The 20,845-nt window shown below is 46.7% G+C and overlaps 1 protein-coding gene across 3 annotated transcripts in view; it reads left to right on the top strand.

The window, feature by feature from the left end:
- Window positions 1-19,590, top strand: part of BCAT1 (branched chain amino acid transaminase 1) — a 61,171-nt gene extending 41,581 nt beyond the window's left edge. For 2 of the 3 annotated variants that reach the window (XM_033161673.1, XM_033161674.1), the window contains 8 exons: window positions 31-141; window positions 1,145-1,264; window positions 4,213-4,376; window positions 7,310-7,452; window positions 13,734-13,819; window positions 14,693-14,833; window positions 16,042-16,116; window positions 17,658-19,589. In XM_033161673.1, the coding sequence (XP_033017564.1) occupies window positions 31-141; window positions 1,145-1,264; window positions 4,213-4,376; window positions 7,310-7,452; window positions 13,734-13,819; window positions 14,693-14,833; window positions 16,042-16,116; window positions 17,658-17,699 (882 nt within the window). In that variant the 3' untranslated portion in view covers window positions 17,700-19,589. Of the gene's footprint in view, window positions 1-30; window positions 142-1,144; window positions 1,265-4,212; window positions 4,377-7,309; window positions 7,453-13,733; window positions 13,820-14,692; window positions 14,834-16,041; window positions 16,117-17,657 lie in introns of all 3 variants that reach the window. The other variant, XM_033161672.1, reaches the window with a different exon arrangement.
- Window positions 19,591-20,845: the final 1,255 nt, after the last annotated feature.

Below are 20,845 nucleotides of genomic sequence, written 5' to 3'. Positions count from 1 at the left end.
CTCTGATTTCTCCCTTCTTGGTTTCTTTAGCTGTTCGAAGGCATGAAGGCCTACCGAGGGGTGGATGGCAAAATCCGCTTGTTCCGCCCGGGACTCAACATGGACAGGATGCTACGGTCAGCTCTGCGGGCGACTTTGCCGGTGCGTAATACAAGCGTTTACTTTTCTTCCCCCTGCTCTTTCCCCCGCTGTGACTTCGGACGGTGTTTCCATCCCGATTGGTAAATCCTTTCCAAGATCGAATGCAGCGTTTCTGCCAAGGAGATTCCTCAGAGATGGAATCGGTGAGAGAGGACGCAAGATCTTGTGTTACACGGAGCTGTTTATTTGTATTCACAAAATGTCCAACAAGCTCCTACGTGACCATTATAAGATCATATAATTGTAGAGCTGGAAGGGACAATGAGAATCATCTAGTTCAGGGGTGGCCAGATCTGATGAAGTGAGCATATGTGAAGGCCAACCCAAGTTGTTGAGCTTTGTTGGGGAGATTGAAATTGTTGAGGTTTTTTTTAGGATTTGACCCCAAGAAACAAACTGCCACAGGGGCCGGATTAAACCAGCCGGGGGGGGCAGATTTAGGTCCCCAAATTGGACTTTGGACATGTCTGATCTAGTCCAACCCCATTCAATTCAGGAATCTTTTGCCCAGTGGGTGGCTCAAACCCACAAACCTGAGATTAAGAGTCTGAGGCTCTAAAATGGCAACACTTCAGGACCACTTGTCCTGTTAGCTAGGGATGATGGGAGTTGTAGTCTTAAAACAGCTGGAGGGCCGAGTTTGGGGATGCCTGCTTTAATACATCTCTTGGTTGGGAAGGGGGAAATCCGTAATAAAGGAGAAATGTGAGAATCAAAGAACCTTCCCCATACCCCCCCCAAAAAAAAACCCTGCAGGCATTTAAAATGTCCAGCCCAAACTCGTGCTTCAGAAATGTGTTGCACAATTGCTGTGAAATCAATTAAACTGTTTTGGTTTTTTGGGTGTTTAGAATCATATGACCTTCCGTTGGCATCTCATTCACTAACGGTAGTTGGAACGTCACGGCCTCTGACTTAATAGGCTAATTAAACATTACTGCTGAAGTGTGCTCCCAACCAAGTTAAGGTTATCCTAAGTGTTGCCTTCTGCTTTTGCTTTCAGGGATTTGACAAAGAAGAGCTTTTGGAGTGCATCCGGAAACTCGTGGAAGTCGAAAAGGAGTGGGTGCCGTACTCGACCGCCGCTAGCTTGTATATTCGCCCTACTTTAATTGGGACAGAGGTGTGGGGGAAAACTAACCTTGTTCTTTGTTTTTCTTCATTTTTGCACTGGGTGGGATGCTAACTGAGGCCTGAACATGGCAGCAGAATCTAGAGGCGGCAGAATGAGTTGCACCACATTAAAACTGCTGGCTTGGGGAGTGGTTTTCAGAATTTCCCCTCCTGTGACAATAACTCTGCGTTTATTTTTAAAAGGGGGGGGAACACATCAAAGAGAAATATTCATTTTTTAAATAAAGAATTTATTGATTTTCAGAAAAAATACATACAAAATACATACTACGAAATACAAAACAAACAAGAAACTAATACAAAACTTATGACACATCCACAACAACAACACACCAATTTAACTATCCTAAACTTCTTTAAAATCTTACTTAGGGGGACTTCCTCACGTCCTCTCTTCTGCATTCATTTCTAATATACTGTAGTAACTTTATAACTACTTTAGCTCTACTTTTACCATTAACCTTAATCCTTATCTAACGTCTTATACCTATCACCTCATTCATAACACAAATATACAAATCACAAAAATCTCAATTTATCTTCTTATATCCTATTTTAAACTATCATTTTAACACTATCAATCCAGCCTATTTCTTGCTGTGTCATTAAAAAAAGGAAAACACTGCAAAGGTTCATTTATGCCTATCCCCACCTGCATTCTGAGACAGTCTATTCCGTCACCTCCCGAATTCTGCCTCCTCGTTGCTGTTGCGTTTGTAGCCCAGTCCTCACTTGATGCACCTAGAAGCGGGCGTTGTGTGTTCGAATGGAAGGTAACAGCTCTGAGCTCACATGCACAGATCCTTTGTGTGGCCTAAAGAGCACCCGACATGTGCTGGTGTTTTCTGTTGTCCCAGGAAGGTGTAATGTCTGTGCATTATTTGAGCATAGAGGATTTCTGTGCAGAGCAGGCTTCTGCTTCTGACCTTGCAACTTGCAGTTGCCGGCTGCGAAATCCCAATGTGCTCTATGTGAATGAACAAGTCCTACTTCGCACAAAAGTGCCTTCATGGATCTCTCCATGTAAAGGAAGAGGCGCTAATAAAACCCGCCCTGCTGGCTGGGTTTCCCTAGCCACTCAGGGCGGCTCCCAACACAACACTAAAAACATAATAAAGCGTAAATACTCTTTCCTGTAGCCGAAATGGCACTCTTGTAGGGAAATCATTCTGTGCAGCACAGAGGAGAAGAGACCAAGTGTGATGTTCTCTTTTGTAAAGTTGCAGCCTTTGTATTTAGAGATAACCATAGTGCCACCTAGTGGAAGTGTTTTCTCATTTCATTGCATAGCTTGAACTTGTCCATTCTTTTTCATTTGAACATGCATATTCTCCAGAAGGAGCCCCAGGTCCCCTTCTGTTTGGTTGTGTATGCTCAGGTGTGGCATCACAGAATATATGGCCCCTTGTGTTGCAAAGGAAGTGCTCTATTTTATTATTATTATTATTATTATTATTATTATTATTATTATTATTATTACATTTGTATATCGCCCTGCATCTGCAGATCTCGGGGTGGTTTGCAACATAAAATTTCACTATAAAAAAATGCAAAATGCTTAATAAAAAATAAGAACAATAGCAAACCAATAAATCCCCTCCTTCCACAATCAATATGATTTTTTTGAATCAGTATGGAAGGCGAGCCGATTTGAAATCAATATGGAACATGTAGCAGTAGTATGTAAACCAGAGGCAATTATAAACTGGTGCTCCCCCTTCTCCAAGCCTGACCTGCTCCTTCCTCCTTCAATAGTGGCTTCCTCTTCAGTGGCAAAGAGCTGAGTTTAGATTGTCATTTGCTCCTTGCTGCAAATCAAACTGCTATTGAGAGCCAGTGTGGTGTAGTGGTTAAGAGCGGTAGACTCGTAATCTGGTGAACCGGGTTCGCGTCCCCGCTCTTCCACATGCAGCTGCTGGGTGACCTTGGGCTAGTCACACTTCTCTGAAGTCTCTCAGCCCCACTCACCCCACAGAGTGTTTTTTTTGGGGGGGGAGGAAGGGAAAGGAGAATGTTAGCCGCTTTGAGACTCCTTCGGGTAGTGATAAAGCAGGATATCAAATCCAAAGTCTTCTTCTTCTTCTTCTATTGGAAGGATGGCTTTGGAAGTCGGCTGCATGGAACCTTCACCATGTAGAACCTTAAGCTAAGGGAGACATGCCTGCCATCCAGGACCCCTGAGATCAATCAATCTGGGATTGTTTGGGTCTCATCCTACTTCATTTGTGGCCCTGTTGAGTCTTTTCATTCCTGTCAGGCTCTCTAGAATCATAGAGTTGGAAGGGACCACGTGCCGTCTAGTCCAACCCCCTAAATGCAGGGATCTTTTGCCCAACGTGGGGCTCGAACCCACTACCCTGAAATTGAGAGTCTCATGCTCTACCAACAGAGCTATCAGAGCCTCTCTCTTTTTATTATTATTACGCAGTGAACTAGAAGTGAACCCACCATTGAACCGAATTGGTACCGAAGAACCAAATTTTGCACAGGGGTGTGTGTCATTTTTTAAAGGGCGTTTGATACATTCATGAAAGTAAAGGGTATCAGTGGCTGCTATAGTCATAACAAAATAGAAAATTCTTCAGATACCCTTCAGATACATGCACACGAAAGCTCATACCAAGAACAAACTCAGTTGGTCTCTAAGGTGCTACTGGAAAGAATTTTCTATTTTGTTTCGACTATGGCAGACCAACACGGCTACCCACCTGTAACTGGTGCTATAGTCATGACGGTTGTACAGTATTACCTCTAGTATTGGGCAGTTTGCCTCTGAAAAACAGCTGCAGGGTATCCCATGCAGGAGGACACTGCTGCTCTTTGCTGGCGGGTTTCCCATAATCCTCTGTTTCACTGCTGAGAAGAGACAGGGCTTCTCTTCTGAACCAGTAGGTCCCACCTTATGCTCTTAACGTTGCCTCTCTTTCCACTATTCAGCCGTCCCTTGGAGTCAAGAAGCCGTCTAAAGCCCTCCTCTATGTCATACTGAGTCCTGTGGGCCCGTACTTTTCAAGCGGCAGCTTCAACCCCATAGCCTTATGGGCAGATCCAAAATATGTCCGAGCCTGGAAAGGAGGAACCGGGGACTGCAAGCTGGGAGGGTAAGATCATCCTGATGAAGTAACACCCATGTGACGCTAATGCTCAGCGTTCCTGGCTTCTTTCTTGTAGGCATGAGAGCATTGGATTCTCATTTTCAAAATGGCGGGTGGATCATTTGGGTTCATGCCATTGGCTCACCTAGCCCTGCATTGTCCATTCTGGCTGGTTGCAGCTCTAGTCTCAGTTCACGACGTGTGAACTAGGCTGGAAATCACGTGCTGAGCATGCTGCTTATCTGAGAGTGCATCAAAAACATGTCCCAGAATCCTCTGGGACACAGTATCCTGCCGTTGGCCAAAACCAGTTTTTGAGCTCCAAGCTGCATGCATTTTCAAAGGAACAGGTTATTGTTCCATCCATCTAGCTCTGAAGTGTCTGCCCTGATGGGCGGTGGCTCTCCTAGGGCTTGGGCAGAGCTCCTCCACATCACCTGCTATCTGATCCCCTGGTGATGAGCAAACACCTTTTGCATGCAAAACATGGGTTACACCGGTGAACCATGGCTTCTTCTTCCATAGTCATTGTGCCTTGCAGCCATCCCTAACTGCTCTGAAAACATTGCACAGTCCCAGGAGCAGGCTTCTCCCTACTTATGGGGCAAGCCACCCCCCACAACAAAAATCCTGCTAGTATCACCTATGTTGGCCATTTCTTTTGGCAGATAAAAGATTTCCTAACTGTAACAAAAGGACCACAACTTCGTCTTTCGTTGTAAGAATTACTGGGAAATGAAGTGTTTTGCACATACTAAATCAGGGGTCGGCAAAGCTTACGTAGCCTGGGCCGGTCCACTCCCCCAGAGATCTCTCTGCAGGCTGGATCGTGTGCGTGCGCATGTTTGCAGATGCTATTTCTGGCATGGAGGAGGCGTGTGCATGCACAGACGCTATTTCTGGTGCGGAGGGAGCTTCCTGCAGCCGATAGGAAGCCCCGCCAGCGCCGTGGAAGTGAGTCCCCCAGCCACCCTGCGCCGGTTTAGCGCAGCACGTGGGGACTTGCCGAGCGGCCGTTAGTTTGCCAACCTCTGCACTAAATGAAAACGTAATCGCATTTTCATGATTAATTTCACAATGAGCTCATTAGTGTGGTTCACCCAACACCTGGTCTAGCCAGCTTGAACCTACGAGTCAAAGTGGGGGTAGGGGTTCAGGACAGGGTCTCCAAATCTGAGTCATGTCACAATGGGACTGGTTTGTTCAGGGTCTGTTTGTGTGCCGTGCCATAATTGGGAACTCTGTCCTTGTCGGGTAGGACCTAGGCTCAAAATGGGCCGCCTATTTTCTCAGTTAACATTACAGTGGTACCCCGGGTTGCGTACGTAATTGGTTCCGGGTTACAGTTCATAACCCAAAAAGTACGCAATCAGAACAAGCGCATGAAAAACCCGGAAGTAGCGGTTTGCACATGCGCGAACGTGTCTGTGCATGCGCGACCTGTGCAGAACACTTCTGCGCATCCGGGTTACACTTCTGGGTTACCGGAGTTTGTAACCCGAAAAGTACGTAACCCAAGGTACGACTGTAATCACAAGCTGATCTCGCAGCTGGTTCTGGCAGGCATCCTTTGTGCGGCCCGTCCCAGGGTACGGGAACTCTGAGAAGCAGCCGTGTAATGGCTTGGCGGCATTGTTCCCCGGAAGCTGGCGACATCCCTGGAACGACACACTTTGCTTTCATCGGAATCAGCAAGCTGCTGCCAAGTTGAAGGGACAAAACTGGCTGCAAATGCTCTCTCTCTCTTCCTTGGCTCAGGGCAAAGGCATCTGTGGCCGTCTAGCGAAATGCAGGCATTTCGGGAATGCATTTTATAGCTTCAGAGGCACGGCTGGCAGTATGCCTGACAGCAGCCTGTTGCTCCAGCCAGAAGAACTGGGCTATAGGATGGCCCAGCTGTTGATTTAGCCAGCACAGCTTGCTTGTTAGAGCACACAGGACGTTTTTCTCCTGGGAAAGGTGGCCTGGCCATTCCTGAAATTCGCGACGGTGAATCTGATACGAGGAAGCGGTTCCTGCAAGTCCTAGATTCCATTTTATTAAGTTTAGGTGGGAGAAGAGGAACCATAGAGTGGTATCAGAGCATATCATTGCATGCAGGAGGTCCCGGGTTCCTCTCCACTCCAGTTACAAGGTTGTCAATATCCGGGCTGAGTATGAGAAGATGGATTTAATCTTAAACTACTCTGAGAACAAGGACCTCAACCTGGTCATCTTTTCAGCACTGGCAAAGACATGTTTATTTTGTTGGGATTTGGGGCAGCAGCAATTATAGTACAGTAAGCACATTTAACTTGTGCGCATTCAGCCTTATGAACAGGGCAAAAAAAAAATGTTTAAAATTTAAAAGGGGATGGGATCCTGGGAAAAATGACTTGAGCAGTCACGCCTGCCATTGAACCCATACGTGATTTTGGCTGCAATTCCCGGACCATAACCCCCTTGTAAATTGTGGGATTACCGTATATTATATTGTCAAACCAGTTTTTTGTCATTTTGTATTTCTTTACTTGCAAATCACTTCAAAACTTTTTAGTGGGAAGCGATATGCAACTTTAACAAACCAGTGTGGTGTAGTGGTTAAGAGCGGTAGACTCGTAATCTGGCGAACCGGGTTCGCGTCTCCGCTCCTCCACATGCAGCTGCTGGGTGACCTTGGGCTAGTCACACTTCTCTGAAGTCTCTCAGCCCCACTCACCTCACGGAGTGTTTGTTGTGGGGGAGGAAGGGAAAGGAGAATGTTGGCCGCTTTGAGACTCCTTCGGGTCGTGATAAAGCGGGGTATCAAATCCAAACTGCTGAGGCATGAAGGCTTCCCCTTTTCTCTTATAACGGCAATGGTGCCCACCTCAGAGGTGCTGGAACTGAGCTCCGGTGAATTCCGGCTGGAAAAAAAGCCCTGACCCTATCATTGCCCATTTCCCTCTTGTTTCCAAAAGGAACTACGGCTCTTCTATCTATGCCCAGCGGGAAGCCATGGAATTAGGCTGCCAGCAGGTTCTCTGGCTGTACGGAGACGACCATCAGATAACGGAAGTCGGGACCATGAATCTCTTCCTGTACTGGCGAAATGAAGATGGAGGTACAGTGGCCAGCCATGTTTAACCAACACCATATGTTTTCCCTCAGCCCTGACAGGCATAGTTGTGGCGAATAAAATGGCCTCCTGGTCCTTGAGCCTCAAGTGCTGTGTCATCTGCCTGTTTGGGCCATGAAGTTTCCTCTGAGGCAGAGCAGTTTCAATAATGTTTTAGGAGGGCAGCAGTATTAGTATAGGTCAGGCTTCCCTATCCTGTTGGCCTCCTGACACTTTGAACTATTAGCGCTCAGCAGCCGCAGCAAGCACAGTAAGTTAAAAATTCTTAATTCTCTCCTGTGCCGTTTTCCTTTGAGCCTGAATAAAGGTTTTGGGGGGCTTCAGTGCAGAGCTGTTTGTACTGGCAAAAGTGGAACCAAACGCCTTTGGTTCCCCAAAGCACATGTGGGGTGTGAACGGCTTCTGCCCACATTTTAGCAGCGACGAGCGAACCAAGCCATATGGGGAAGGGTTTGGCTGCAGATCACAGGGAAACCGAGCGCTATTTGGCTCACCAGCCAACACACATTGCCACCTTCTCGGGCTGGTACCAAAGAAAGCAGATGTTGCTCCAGTCAGAGCTAGGCTGGTGGGCATGGTTTGCTCAGTCAGTGAGAATTTGCCTATCAAAAAGGGGTTTTAAATGGTTCACGGGCTCCCCGCTCTCTGGCAGCTGGCCTGGTGAGGCATCGAAATAGCACAAGCCCCTTGAAAGCTCGTTTGCAGCTTTGGCAGCATGGCAAAGCAGGGCATCTTGGCGTGGGCATCAAGCAAAGGAGGCAAGATAACCAGGTCCTCTTTTTCTCAAGAGAGAGGATGCACCACAGATAGGAAACCTATAGTCTTTGAGGTATTCCTGAACTACAACTCCCATCGTTCATGACCATTGGCCATGCTGGCTGGGGCTGATGGGAGCTGGGAGTCCAGCATCACCAGGAAGGCGACAGGTTCCCTACCCCTGGAGTACACTAAGGCCCGGTTTGGACATAGCACTAAACCATAGCACGGTGAGAAATTACTTTCCGCATGTCTAAGGTTCATTCATTGCAGTGCCTGACCTTAACTATGGTTTGTGCTTCTTCAAACAATCCATAGTTAATATTTGGTTTGAGGCTTGGGCAGCACTTAAAAGCGGTTAATGGAAATCGGAAGCGAAAGCAGCCACACCAGAGGAGGAGAGGGGAAGGAAGCCGCAAATGAGCTTGAGACTCCCTGAGTGTGTTCCGCAGGCGGCGGCTGCATCTGTTGTAGAAATAATTATTCAGAGATTTTAAGTACTTTCTGCAAGGTGTTTCCATTTCCATTGTGCACCCTTTCTAGATCAGTTTCACAGCGCATAGGCAAGAGTTTGGGAACTGAAGGACCATGGCCCAATGGGGCTTTCTAGACCTCTCTGTCTGGCTATTTGAATTCTTCCTAGGCCACACCCCCTTCTCTGGCCACACCCACTTCCCCAGGCCACACCCCTCCATATCTCTGCTCCATTCCATCCTCAAGTGTTGCTGTCTGACTGGAGTGTGTCCTTAGTGTTAAGGTCAGGGTTTAGGGTGATAATTTAACCTGGACTTTGACGTGTGATGTGCGTCTTTTCAGGACCCACCCTATTCATTTGATTGTAATGTGTTTTTAACCATTTTTATTCTCAGTTTTAAATTGCTGTAACCTTCCCTGGGACCTGCTGGTAATGGGCAGGTAAAAAACAACAACAACCTAAGATTGCTTGTTTGGATAGAGTATGGAGAGATGCATGTGCATTTTTTTAAAAAAAAAATGTTTTCAGGCCCGAGGATAGCAATGGCAGTAAACAGAAAAAAGATATCAAAAGTGTGGAAAAGAAATACAAAATATAATTTATAACCACAAAGCTATTGTGGAGGTGATTCAAATGATATACAGGGGTACCTTGGTACTCGAACGGCTTGGCTCCCGAACAAATCGGCTCCCGAATGCCGCAAACCCAGAAGTGAGTGTTCCGGTTTGCAAACGTTTTTTGGAAGCCGAACGTCCTCCACGGCTTCCGCTTGAGTGCAGGAAGCTCCTGCAGCCAATCGGAAGCCGCGCCTTGGTTTTTGAATGGTTTCAGGAGTCGAACGGACTCCCGGAAAGAAATAAGTTTGAGATCCAAGGTGGTATCTGTCACATATATTGTTGTTGTTGTTGTTGTTCAGTCGTTCAGTCATGTCCGACTCTTCGTGACCCCATGGACCAGAGCACGCCAGGCACGCCTATCCTTCACTGCCTCCCGCAGTTTGGCCAAACTCATGTTAGTAGCTTCGAGAACACTGTCCCACCATCTCATCCTCTGTCGTCCCCTTCTCCTTGTGCCCTCCATCTTTCCCAACATCAGGGTCTTTTCTAGGGAGTCTTCTCTTCTCATGAGGTGGCCAAAGTACTGGAGCCTCAACTTCAGGATCTGTCCTTCTAGTGAGCATTCAGGGCTGATTTCCTTAAGAATGGATAGGTTTGATCTTCTTGCAGTCCATGGGACTCTCAAGAGTCTCCTCCAGCACCATAATTCAAAAGCATCAATTCTTCGGCGATCAGCTACACCTGCGCAAAAGGCGCGTTGCTGCATAAAAAATAAAAAATAAGAAGAGTCTGCTGGATCAGGCAACGGGGCAGGCAACTGCGTGAGGCAGTGGAGGATAGGGGTGCCTGGCGTGCTCTGGTCCATGGGGTCACAAAGAGTCGGACACGACTGAACGACTAAACAACAACAAGCAAGAGTCACATGCATTGCTGCTGGCATGCCCCCCCCCCAAGTTGTGCATGAAGCGAATGAGGCCCTCTGTCAGAAAAAGAATATTTCCCACCGCTCTTCTAGGCTGCCTGATTTCCGCGCTGTCCCTTCCAGAGCAGCCGCTTATCTGCACAATGGTGAATTTTAATCAGGACATGGTGAAAACGCAGCCCACAGCTTCGCTTGCAAGGAAAACGAAAGACGTTTTCAAATTTGTAAGCGATAAAACGAGACTCTGCACTTTAATGTTACTCCTCTTTAATGTGACATCGGTGATCTCTCCTTTAATGAAAGATAAGTGAGCTTCTTATTTAGCCAAAGCTTGTAGATTGGCTTTCAAGTCGCTTCGTCGTCTTGATTCTCCGCATGATTGCCTGAACAAATTGCACGATAAAGGAAGATCGTGGAAGCTTTTGATCTGGGAATCGCAGGGTGGAAACAAGGTTCCTACCTAGCAAATCTTCCTTGGCCAAGAAACAAGTCTTATCAAACTTACCGTATTTTTCCGTGTATAAGATGACCCCATGTATAAGATGACCCCTATTTTTTTGGAGCCCAAAGTTTTTTGGGGGGTCACCGCTGCCATTTGCTCTACAGACTTCCCGCCAATGCAAATCGCACGCATTGCCGCGGCCACCAATCATGCAAATCACATGCTCGCCGCCAAAAGCCCACCTGCACACTCGACGCAACCACAGCAGATTGCACGCACATCTCACCGCTGCCGTAAATAGCCTACCCAATTGACACAGCCGCAGCCAATCGTCAGCAGGCCTTCCCGCAGCAACCAATCACATGCCCAATTGCCGCTGACAATCTCCTGCTGGCTGCTGCCAACAATCGCCCATTCCCCCCTCTGCTATTTGTGTATAAGATGACACACAATTTTTGCCTATTATTTGTAAGGGGGAAAAAATCATCTTATACACAGAAAAATACGGTAACTTAATAGCGCCATCTACACTGCCTTGGTCATGTCGACAGAATGGAAGATGGAAGAATCCCCAAGGATGTGCTCTATGGGGAGCTGGCTTCAGGCACCAGGCCCGTTGGCAAACCAACTCCTTTTTACAAAGATGTCTGCAAAAGTGACATGAATGCCGGCAACATCAAGGAATCCCTTTCAGACGACTGCAGTGCCTGGAGACGACAGGTCCTGTATCCATAGCAGTGAGCAGAGGAGAAATGGCCGCTGGGAGGAGGGCAGAGAGAAGTAACACCATGGTGCATCTGCAGCAGCACAACCTGCTTCAGACGTTTTCCTCTGCCCTAGCTGCAATAAAACATGTCTCTCCCGTATTGGTCACTACAGCCAGAGCAGGCGATGTAACCTTCCAACAGTTACAAAGGCACACTCCTCCATTGTCTCCTGAGACAGATGGATGCCAACAACCATCTTCCGGTTTGGGCGCCATTCCAGCCAGTCGGGAGCTGCAAAGCTCTGGTATCCTCAGGGGAAAGGGGCTTCCGTACCCGCGCTATGGGCCCCCTAAAGCCGCGGAAAGAGTGTTCCGCGTACAGTTACTCTTGCGGGCTCCACGTTGTGCCGACCCCGCTCCCGATTGACCCTCGTAAGGGGGGAAAACGGGCGAGCGAGGCTCCGGCACGGAGCTGAAGAGGCTAATGCACCCGAGATACGAAGCAGCGATACTGGCGGATTTGAGCGCCCGGCTCTTTCTTGATTCGATTAGCAATTAGAAACTCTGTAAGTACTGCTTTACAATTGACTTTAAAAATCTTAAAATTCGGACTTGCAGAGAGAACGTGAAAAAGGAAGTCCATTCTCTCTGACTGCGCTAAAGATAGAGAGTAACAAAAAGTAACCAGCTGTTGCTATCTGTGGTTGATACAATTGCATCTGAGGACTTACATTTAATTTGCGAAGAAACCCCTGTTCAGGGAGGACTGAGATTGTTAAGGTCATTTTCTTTTTAAAGTCGGTGGATTATAAAGAAGATCTATTGCACTCTGTCTAGGGAAATGGCGAATGTAATTTGACACTTCATCATGGAAAAGTACTGAACTTTGCTATTCCCTGCCAACTTCTGCCTTCTCTGGTTTCACTTTTGAAAAATGCCTCCAGACCCAGAAATGGCTTTTGGACAAACTCTTTCGAATTTAGAACTAATGGAACAGAATGTTACAGAAATGTTAGAGATTGGAAGAGTTTTGGAGAATATTGCTAAAGAACTTAAGGAAAAAATTAAAGAGCGATCCCTGGGGGTTGGCAAAATTGACAAAGTTGTCAACGTGAGAAGCTTCCCACCCCTCCAGGTTCGGGAGCACTCGGGCTTGTGACTTGAAGGCGCCGTTACAGAAACTGGCATTTGTATTAGTGCTATCGCAGAAGCTAGAGAATCGGTGTCTTCACTTGTTTCAGTGACCTCGTGACCACCCTCAACCACATGGTTCCAACTCGGTCACGTATATACCAGACCGGACCTCTCAGCCAGAGGACCTCATTGCCTTCGAGGCAGCCTTCTGGGGGCCACATAACAGTGGTCAGCAGGGCCTTAGGCAGAATTAGGCTAAGCAATGAATAAGAATGCTATCTCTGTACAGTATTCTGGGGTGGATGTAAACATGGGGGGGGGGAAACGCTATATATAAGTCAGAAATCAGATCGTTATTACAAAAAAAAATCTCTGGAAAAGCACATTTTAAAATTTCCTGCTCTCTGGTGCCATCTGGTGTTGCATGTTTATAGCACATTCAAATCTCTGTTTCTTTACTAATGTGACTGAGTCCTTAGTTTCTACACACACGCATATGACCTCTCTCTGTACTCCATCCAGACAAGCAGATGACATCACAGTCCAGGGACCAATTCCAGCCAGGTGAAAACGCCAAAGTAGGAAGTGAAGCCAGGCCACTGAGGGGCGAGGCCTGGGGAGAGTCTCAAGGGCCAGACAGAGAAGCCTGGGGGGGCATATTTGGGCCCTGGGCCTGAGGTTCTCCCCCGCTGCTACATGCTCTCTTGGGCAAAGGGGGGTGGGCTTAAAGGGGACTGAGCCAAGTGTATGTAAAATGGACATATCACCCCATGGATCTGAACTGGTTTGGAGTGGTGGTGGTATTGGTTTGTGTTTGTGTGTTCTTGTTTCTATTGTGTATTTTGTGTTTTTGTCTTGTATTTTATGTTATGAACCACCCTGACATCTATGGATGAAGTTGCAGTATACAAATTTATTAAATAACAATAACAAATCCTCAGAAATCTAGGAGAAAGGTGGATTGGGGTCAGATTCTGCTTAACAGACCAAGGATTTCATGGTATCACCCATCCATACCAGAAGTCAAAATGTCTTTTTCCATTGTCATTAAAAAAAAAACCCAACAACACATACCTCAGCATAGAGTTGTAAGGGACCCTGAGGATCATCTAGTCCAACCCTCTGCTACGCAGGAATACGCAGTTGTTCCAGACAGGGATCGAACCTGCAACCTTGGCGTTATTAGCACCATGCTCTAACTAACTGAGCTATCCAGTTATGTTTGGGCAGTTTTTTTCGTTTCAGTGCTGACCTACCGTGTTTTGTATTGACAGAAGAGGAGCTGGCGACCCCACCCCTAGATGGCATCATTCTTCCTGGCGTGACAAGACAGAGCATTTTGGACTTGGCGAGCAAGTGGGTAGGTGTCTGCTGTGTCTTTCGCTTCCAGGTTTTGACATCTATCCAGTAGTTCCGGTAGCTGTCAGTCTCTGAAGCCAGCGTCCCATTCTACAAACTCAGGTAACATCCTGAGAGCTGCTGCTCAAGCTATAAACTGTGTTCCGTTTGGTGAGCAGAAGGGAGGCTGCATTGCACTCTTGCCTCTAGTGAGCAACCAAATGCTACAACAGCACAATCCCTATCAAGCTGGCCTGTAAGATTTCATGGGCGCTTTCTCATCTTGATAAGGAATTAATTAGGGGTACCTGCAGAATTTCCAACAGGTGCATGTGTCCAGAGGAGGGCAACCAAAATGGTCAAAGGCCTGGAAACGATGCCTTATGAGGTTAAGGGGTGATATGATAGCCATGTTCAAATGTATAAAAGGATGTCATATAGAGGAGGGAGAAAGGTTGTTTTCTGCTGCTCCAGAGAAGCGGACACGGGGCAATGGATTCAAACTACAAGAAAGAAGATTCCACCTAAACATTAGGAAGAACTTCCTGACAATAAGAGCTGTTCGACAGTGGAATTTGCTGCCAAGGGGTGTGGTGGAGTCTCCTTCTTTGGAGGTCTTTAAGCAGAGGCTTGACAGCCATCTGTCAGGAATGCTTTGATGGTGTTTCCTGCTTGGCAGGGGGTTGGACTGGATGGCCCTTGTGGTCTCTTCCAACTCTATGATTCTATGATTCATCTTGGAGCCCTTCTCTATAAATAACCCTTATTAAGCTTCCATTTGGAAGCACTGTGCCGTGTTTCTGTAAGTAAGCTATTTGCTTTTTAAGCAAAGGAAATGGATCTTCATAATTTAATAATGCTTTCTTTGGCTCCTCCCCTTTCTACCTTGTCACAGGGAGAATTCAAGGTGTCAGAGCGATATGTCACCATGAGCGATCTGATAGCTGCTTTGAAGGAAAATCGAGTGAAGGAGATGTTTGGAGCTGGGACAGCTTGTGTTGTGTGCCCCATTTCTACAATATTATACCTTGGCGAGGTGAGGGCGAGCGTTCTCTTTTTCAGCTTCACAAAGCAGGATTGTTAACCATGCATCAGGGATTTCCCAAGAAGATCCGTAAAGGAATTGTAGTTGGTCTTATATTTCACTTTTCGCCATCTAGCTCTCAAATCGGCTTCCTTAATTCCTTATGGAACTTTGGAAGAACACTAGTAAAACACTGTTAACAGCTCAGATAGGAGGCCCTGTTTCCTAACTTAAAATCTCACTGACCAGCAGGGATGTGAGAAGGCATCGTTTACGATTCCCGCATTGGACTAGATCACCCTCATGGTCTTATGATCCCACGATCTGTTCTGCCCTCTACATGTGGCAAGCAACACTGCTTCCACACAGCTGCAGTTCATCTTCTGCCAAAAACGACGCTATTCGTCTTGCTGTGGCAAAGTTACGTAACTTTTGACACATTTTGCGCTGAGGGTTATCAGGATGTCAGCCCTAGGGATGTTTTCAAAGTCGTCCCATGCCATTGAGCTAGTGTCCTCAGATTACCCTTTTGTACCTTTTGTTTGTGCTGATAATTTAAATAAATAAACAAACCTCCTTGGGCACCTTGGAAGAAAGGTGACAAATAAATGCGATAGACGTATAAATAAATAAGTCTCTCACTATCTGAAAAATTCTCCCTAGAGGACGGCTCTTTGCGTGGGCTGTGGTTCCACCTGGTGTCCAAAGGTGGGAAATGTACCTTCAAGTCAAGGAAGTAGGCATAGCTTAGTGGTCCTAAACCCCAGTCCGTTTTCTGCCTTTGTCCAGGATGGTCTTGGTTTTGTCTTGGTTTTCTGGTTTTGGAACATAGAATCATAGAGTTGGAAGGGACCTTGAGGATCTTCTCGTCCAAACCCATGCAATGCAGGGATATGCAGGGGATCGAACCTGCAACCTTGGCACCACGAATCCCTTTTTAGTTGCAAAACCCCTCACAATTATGTCCTCTTGTTTATGGAATTAATAAATTCCCCACATGCCCCACATGCCTTGCAATCAGTTCCCTCTTCAGGGATGGTTTGTGTGTTTGGTACACTCCTGCAGAGTCCTCCTGCCTTCAAAGTCAACTGCTGTCAGTCATATGTTAAGCCTCTCTCTGCCTCCCCTAGCTACACACTCCCTATTGTATCAGCAGGAGAGGACAGATCACGTGCAAGCGCCGGCCAGCGTCTACTCACAAGTCTCTCTTTCCTCCGTAGAATTTGCACATTCCAACCATGGAAAACGGACCTCAGTTAGCTACACGTTTCTTGAACCAGCTGAGTGATATCCAAGTAAGAGTCTCGTTTATTTTCTATATTAACAATGCAAGGGAGGGGGGGGCTGAGTAGTTCCTTTCATGTTTAACATCCCAGTCGCAATATGTGGAAGTTAGGCCCGGCAATATTCATGGAGCAGATTCAGCTATGCTGTTTGCAACATGGCACAGTCTCGTTGCACAAATACACCATCTCAGAATGTGTATTTGGGAAGATTCTTCATTTTAATGGCTCATTCATGATCCGCATGTGGAAAACTATCGTGTGAGAGAGATGGCATGGCAGGAGGTCTCTTTCCTGACGTGGTCGCTTTCCTTGCACGGGGAGTGACAGCTCTCCGTGTGCAGAAAGATTTTGATATAAACATTCCTTCAAACAAAGTGTTCTCTCCTCCCCCTCCCTCCAAACACACACACACCCCTTTTCTGAAATGATATGGTCTTTTGAGGTCAGTGACGTAGCATGGGTTGTCAGTGCCCGGGGCTGTGCAAAAGCGGTGGGTCGCTGGGAAGGAAGCAGAATGAGTACACATGCACATTCAACTGCCTGATGGCATCTGCATCACCCAGGAGATCACAGCTGAAAAATAGATAAGAAAAGAAGAGTCGTTCCATGTTTTGGAGAGGTCACTTCCTGCTGCGATCACTGTCCATGTTCGCTGGGGCTGTTCGGAGCTGGTGTCTTAACAACCTCTGAGGGAGCGACATTTTCCTTGTCTCTGTTTCAAGATTAGGGCCATATTTAAACATGATAGTGAACACGCAAGCAAAAACCCAAACAGAGTTCTAAGCTTGCCAACACAATTTTTTCTTTGGAGGGGTGGTATTTTCCTCCCTGAGCTCAACCAGGCAACAAGCTGGCTGGCAGAGAGCTTCTACAATTGCCGCCACCCCTAACGCCTTCAACAGTCACCGGTGCCCAGAATTTTAAGAGCCTCTAATGCCACTTTCCAGGATACAAGCCATGCACTGGTGGGTATTTGAACCTGGCTATTCGAGCAGCATCCCCATTCTGCGTCTTAACTTTGACTTCTGTGTCAAGAGCTTCTGTGGAAGAACAAACTCCATTTGGACAAGTCCTGCTGGTTAAGTTCCTCTTGACCATTCGCATCACACAACGTATGTGTGGTGTTGTTGTTTTTTAAAAGAGGCACGTAGGCAGCCCAGAGGGTTACGATCAACTACCAAACCATCATTTCCACGTTGTTGTTTCTCCCGTGAAGCAACGAAACGAGATAAAATCCAGAGATCTCCTCAACAACTCTAACATATGTTATTCTTAGATTCAGTTCCACATTTTTTATTTTGCGTTTTCAGTCCATTTAGTAGTGGTGGTTGTTAGGAGTTTGGCCACGCTGTGAGTCTGTTCTGCATGCTTAATAACATGAGTCTGTCTCACGTGTCCTTTATGTGCCATTGTTGTATTAATTACCTTCGTTGCCTCTTAACGCTATGGAAGTGTCCCATTGGCTGTGGTTTTTCCTGCTGTATGGGGACCCTCTCTACTTAACCCTTGTGCTGTGCTGATCCTCATAACGCTCCTTGCTTCTGTTTCAGTACGGAAGGGAAGACAGCGAGTGGGCGGTCATCGTGTCGTGAGCAGGGAAGAGCGGCGAAGGCCCAGACCTTCGGTCCACACCACAAGGCAGGCTGAAGTACCACCTGAGCGATGACCAGTTTTACCGTAGCTCCGTGTAGAGTAGTCTCTGTGTTTATCACTTTGTCCCTGGGCTGGGAGGGTGATTATTTCCACGTGACAGGGAGTGTGAACACAAACCGTTTTTGATTTTTTCTACTGTGATTTTTTGCTCTAGAGTAGAAACCTGTCTTCTGGTAGAGGTGCTAGTGTAAGCAATAGACACTTCCCCCCCCCCCGGAACGGTTTGCTTTGTTTCGCTTGTGTCCCTGGTACAGTCGACAGGTGTGTTTTCAAGCAAAAATGTTCTTCAACTGCTCTTCAGTGCAAGCCAAATATGACTTTACTTAACTTCTAAAGCACAGACAAGGCTGTTCCATGCAACCCAATTGCCAAATTACTCAGAGAAACCCTTTGGTGTCTCTGGAGTCTTCTCTTTGTTTCCAGCCTTGGAAGATCACAACATTGATCTTCATGATAGAGATGTATCTTGCCTTCATTTTGAGGGGTGGGGTGCTGTGAAACATTTCTCCTGCACTCAGTGGGATCTCCTTTAGTATGTTTCCTACTTCTTCGTGTTGGTCACCAAAGCCATGTCTCATAGCTGTGGATCCTTCTAAGAAAGGATAGGATCAGATTTCCCTGCAGTGCCCAATGACAACATGCCTTGAGTGGGTTCAGATGACCTCTTTTTTTCCTCCCTCACTGAAAGTGATTTCCGCAGTCATCGACACCGGCCCTACCGTTAGGCAGCTTGAGGCAACTGCCTCAAGCTGCAGATGCTGGCAAAGTGCTAGAGGGCAGAGCTGTGCATGCTAAGCTATCCTGTTGTCTTTGTGTGCAGTTTCCTTACTAGTAGGGAAGTCACATTCAGCCGACAGTTTGTCTGCAAGGGAAGGGGGCAGGATCTTGCCCTTCACCTCAGGCAGCAAAATGTCCTGGGCCAGCTCTGTGAAGTATTGTGTGAAACTAAACTGTTGGGTGGAGCAAGGGGGGGGGGGTTTCCACTGTGCAATGGCTTCCCCATCCATTACATTTTGAGCCAGTTACCAGATAATGTGGCTATCACACAGCCCAGCAAACTTTAAAATCCCTTTGGGCATTCCAGTTCTGTGTAGCTTCTACAGCAGCTTGTCGCTGGAAGCAAGTGGCTGTGGAGTCCAATATAATTCATTCCACCATCTGGCTCCCCTCTTCACCTGTAACACTGCCAAGTTGAAGAGGGAAGCTGCTCATCTGACTACAGCCTATGCCAACTGGAAGAGCCAACAAGGTGCTGTCTCAAGCATCCTGAGATGTTGGAAAGTCTCCAAACTTGAACCCCAAGGTCCACTGACCAGAGGTCGTTGCAACGTAGGGGTAGATGCACAATGGTGGCTCAGCAGCTCATTATCTTCTGTACCCCATGAGCCAAATCTGATCTACCACAGGTCAGGGATTCTAGTTTGGAATGCAAAGCCATTTGGTTCCTGCCTCTCTTAAAAGAATTGGGAGACAGAAACACTTGTGGATCCGAATCTGCTTTCTGACCATCCTGGTCGAGACCATGCTGCCCTCATCTCTAACATCTAACGGGCCTTTTAGAGATGGGAAATGCAGGAGACTGGAAGAGAAGCGGTTCACCTTCTGCTTTTGCACCGCCCCTTCCTCTCATTTTACACCCCTCTCCGCTTCTCCTTCTCCTGCATATCTCCAGTACTGTCCGTATGTTCACGGCTCTGAAATTCGGATGCTTCCACCTAAATGTGGAATGTGCATGGCGGACCCAGCACTGCTCAGTGATGCAACCTCCACACAATGACACCCTCATTAAAATGTCCTTCCATCTCGCCGCCCACCCCAATCCAAACGCAATCCACATTTACCGTTTTTGTTGGGCTTTTCTCACACAGATTTCCCATGCAAACTTTCAGTGAGCATTAAACGGGAAAACAATATGGGACAGCATCTTGGTGAGGATGGAATCATGTAGCTAGCAGCACCGAGTCTGCAGCAAACTGCCTCATAGAGGTGCCCCTAATACCTTTGGTTGCTTTTTCTCCCTTCCATTCCCCCACTCCACAATGAATTTTCCATCTGAAAAAATGAGATTTTTCACCTCCTTTCTCACCCTTCCCAGAGCTAGCTTTAAGACGTCTCTTGCCAAATCGGTTACTTACTACAGTGTTAGGGATGCTCAGATTATGCCATCCGGTTATCTATTGAGTTAACGTTAGCATAGTTTCATAGGGCAGCAATTGAATGGTGCAGGTAAGCTAGCCAGTAAAATAGTACAGAGAACTATTGCACTAATGCAGTGCTTTGGAAACTAAACTCTGCAATCCTATACCTGGTAAGTGTACAAAGGACTGCAGCCTAATAAGTATATATATATGTATATGTATATTTTCCTATAAAGGGTAAGTGTGAAATTTTGGGAAACTTTTAAACTCTGCCACTTTTATAACAGAGCCTACCTCTAACTGGTGATTTGATAAACACCTAGAAACATGCCCTGTATCTCTCCCCTTTCTGGTCTTAACGCCACCTAAAACATTCAGCAAAAGCACAGGACACAGTATTCTCTGGAGACGGCTTGCTTAACTCCCACCCAGTGTCAGCAGTTACCTGAGCAGGTTAGCACCACCCAAAAGTGAGAAGGGTTCTAGCACAGACTTCTCCCTGACATGCTAGCTTTATGTCCAAGAGTTGTTCTTTTTTAAAATGCCAGGGAGCATTCAGGGCTTGCAGCCTGAAGTGATACGCTTCGAGCAGCGCTATACCAAGTGCTTTTAAAAGAAGTTTAAATCAGTTTGTAAGTAAAATCCAATAAGTGGATTAGGTTGTTCAGCTGCTAGTTACAACTCCTGGGTAACAGTGAGCTGCTATTCCCATGACTGCAGTGGGGCTCTCTGTCCCCCTGGCATCTCAATTAAAGTAAAAATGACCTGTTGTATCTGTGGTGGTAAGTTTGCATACATTAACCTTTCTCTGCAAAAGTGCAAACCCAGGGAGGCCCAGGGCCACTCAAACGGAGAACAAAATATTTTGTTTGACTTTGCTCTATGTTGGTGAGCAAGGGACTACCTATTTATGGAGTGGGTTTTTTTCCCTATCTGTTTTTCTATCT

This window comes from Lacerta agilis, chromosome 10 (genome assembly GCF_009819535.1).
Source record: "Lacerta agilis isolate rLacAgi1 chromosome 10, rLacAgi1.pri, whole genome shotgun sequence".
In the NCBI taxonomy this organism is placed as follows: Eukaryota; Metazoa; Chordata; class Lepidosauria; order Squamata; family Lacertidae; genus Lacerta; species Lacerta agilis.
This window is presented reverse-complemented; position numbering and strand designations above follow the sequence as displayed.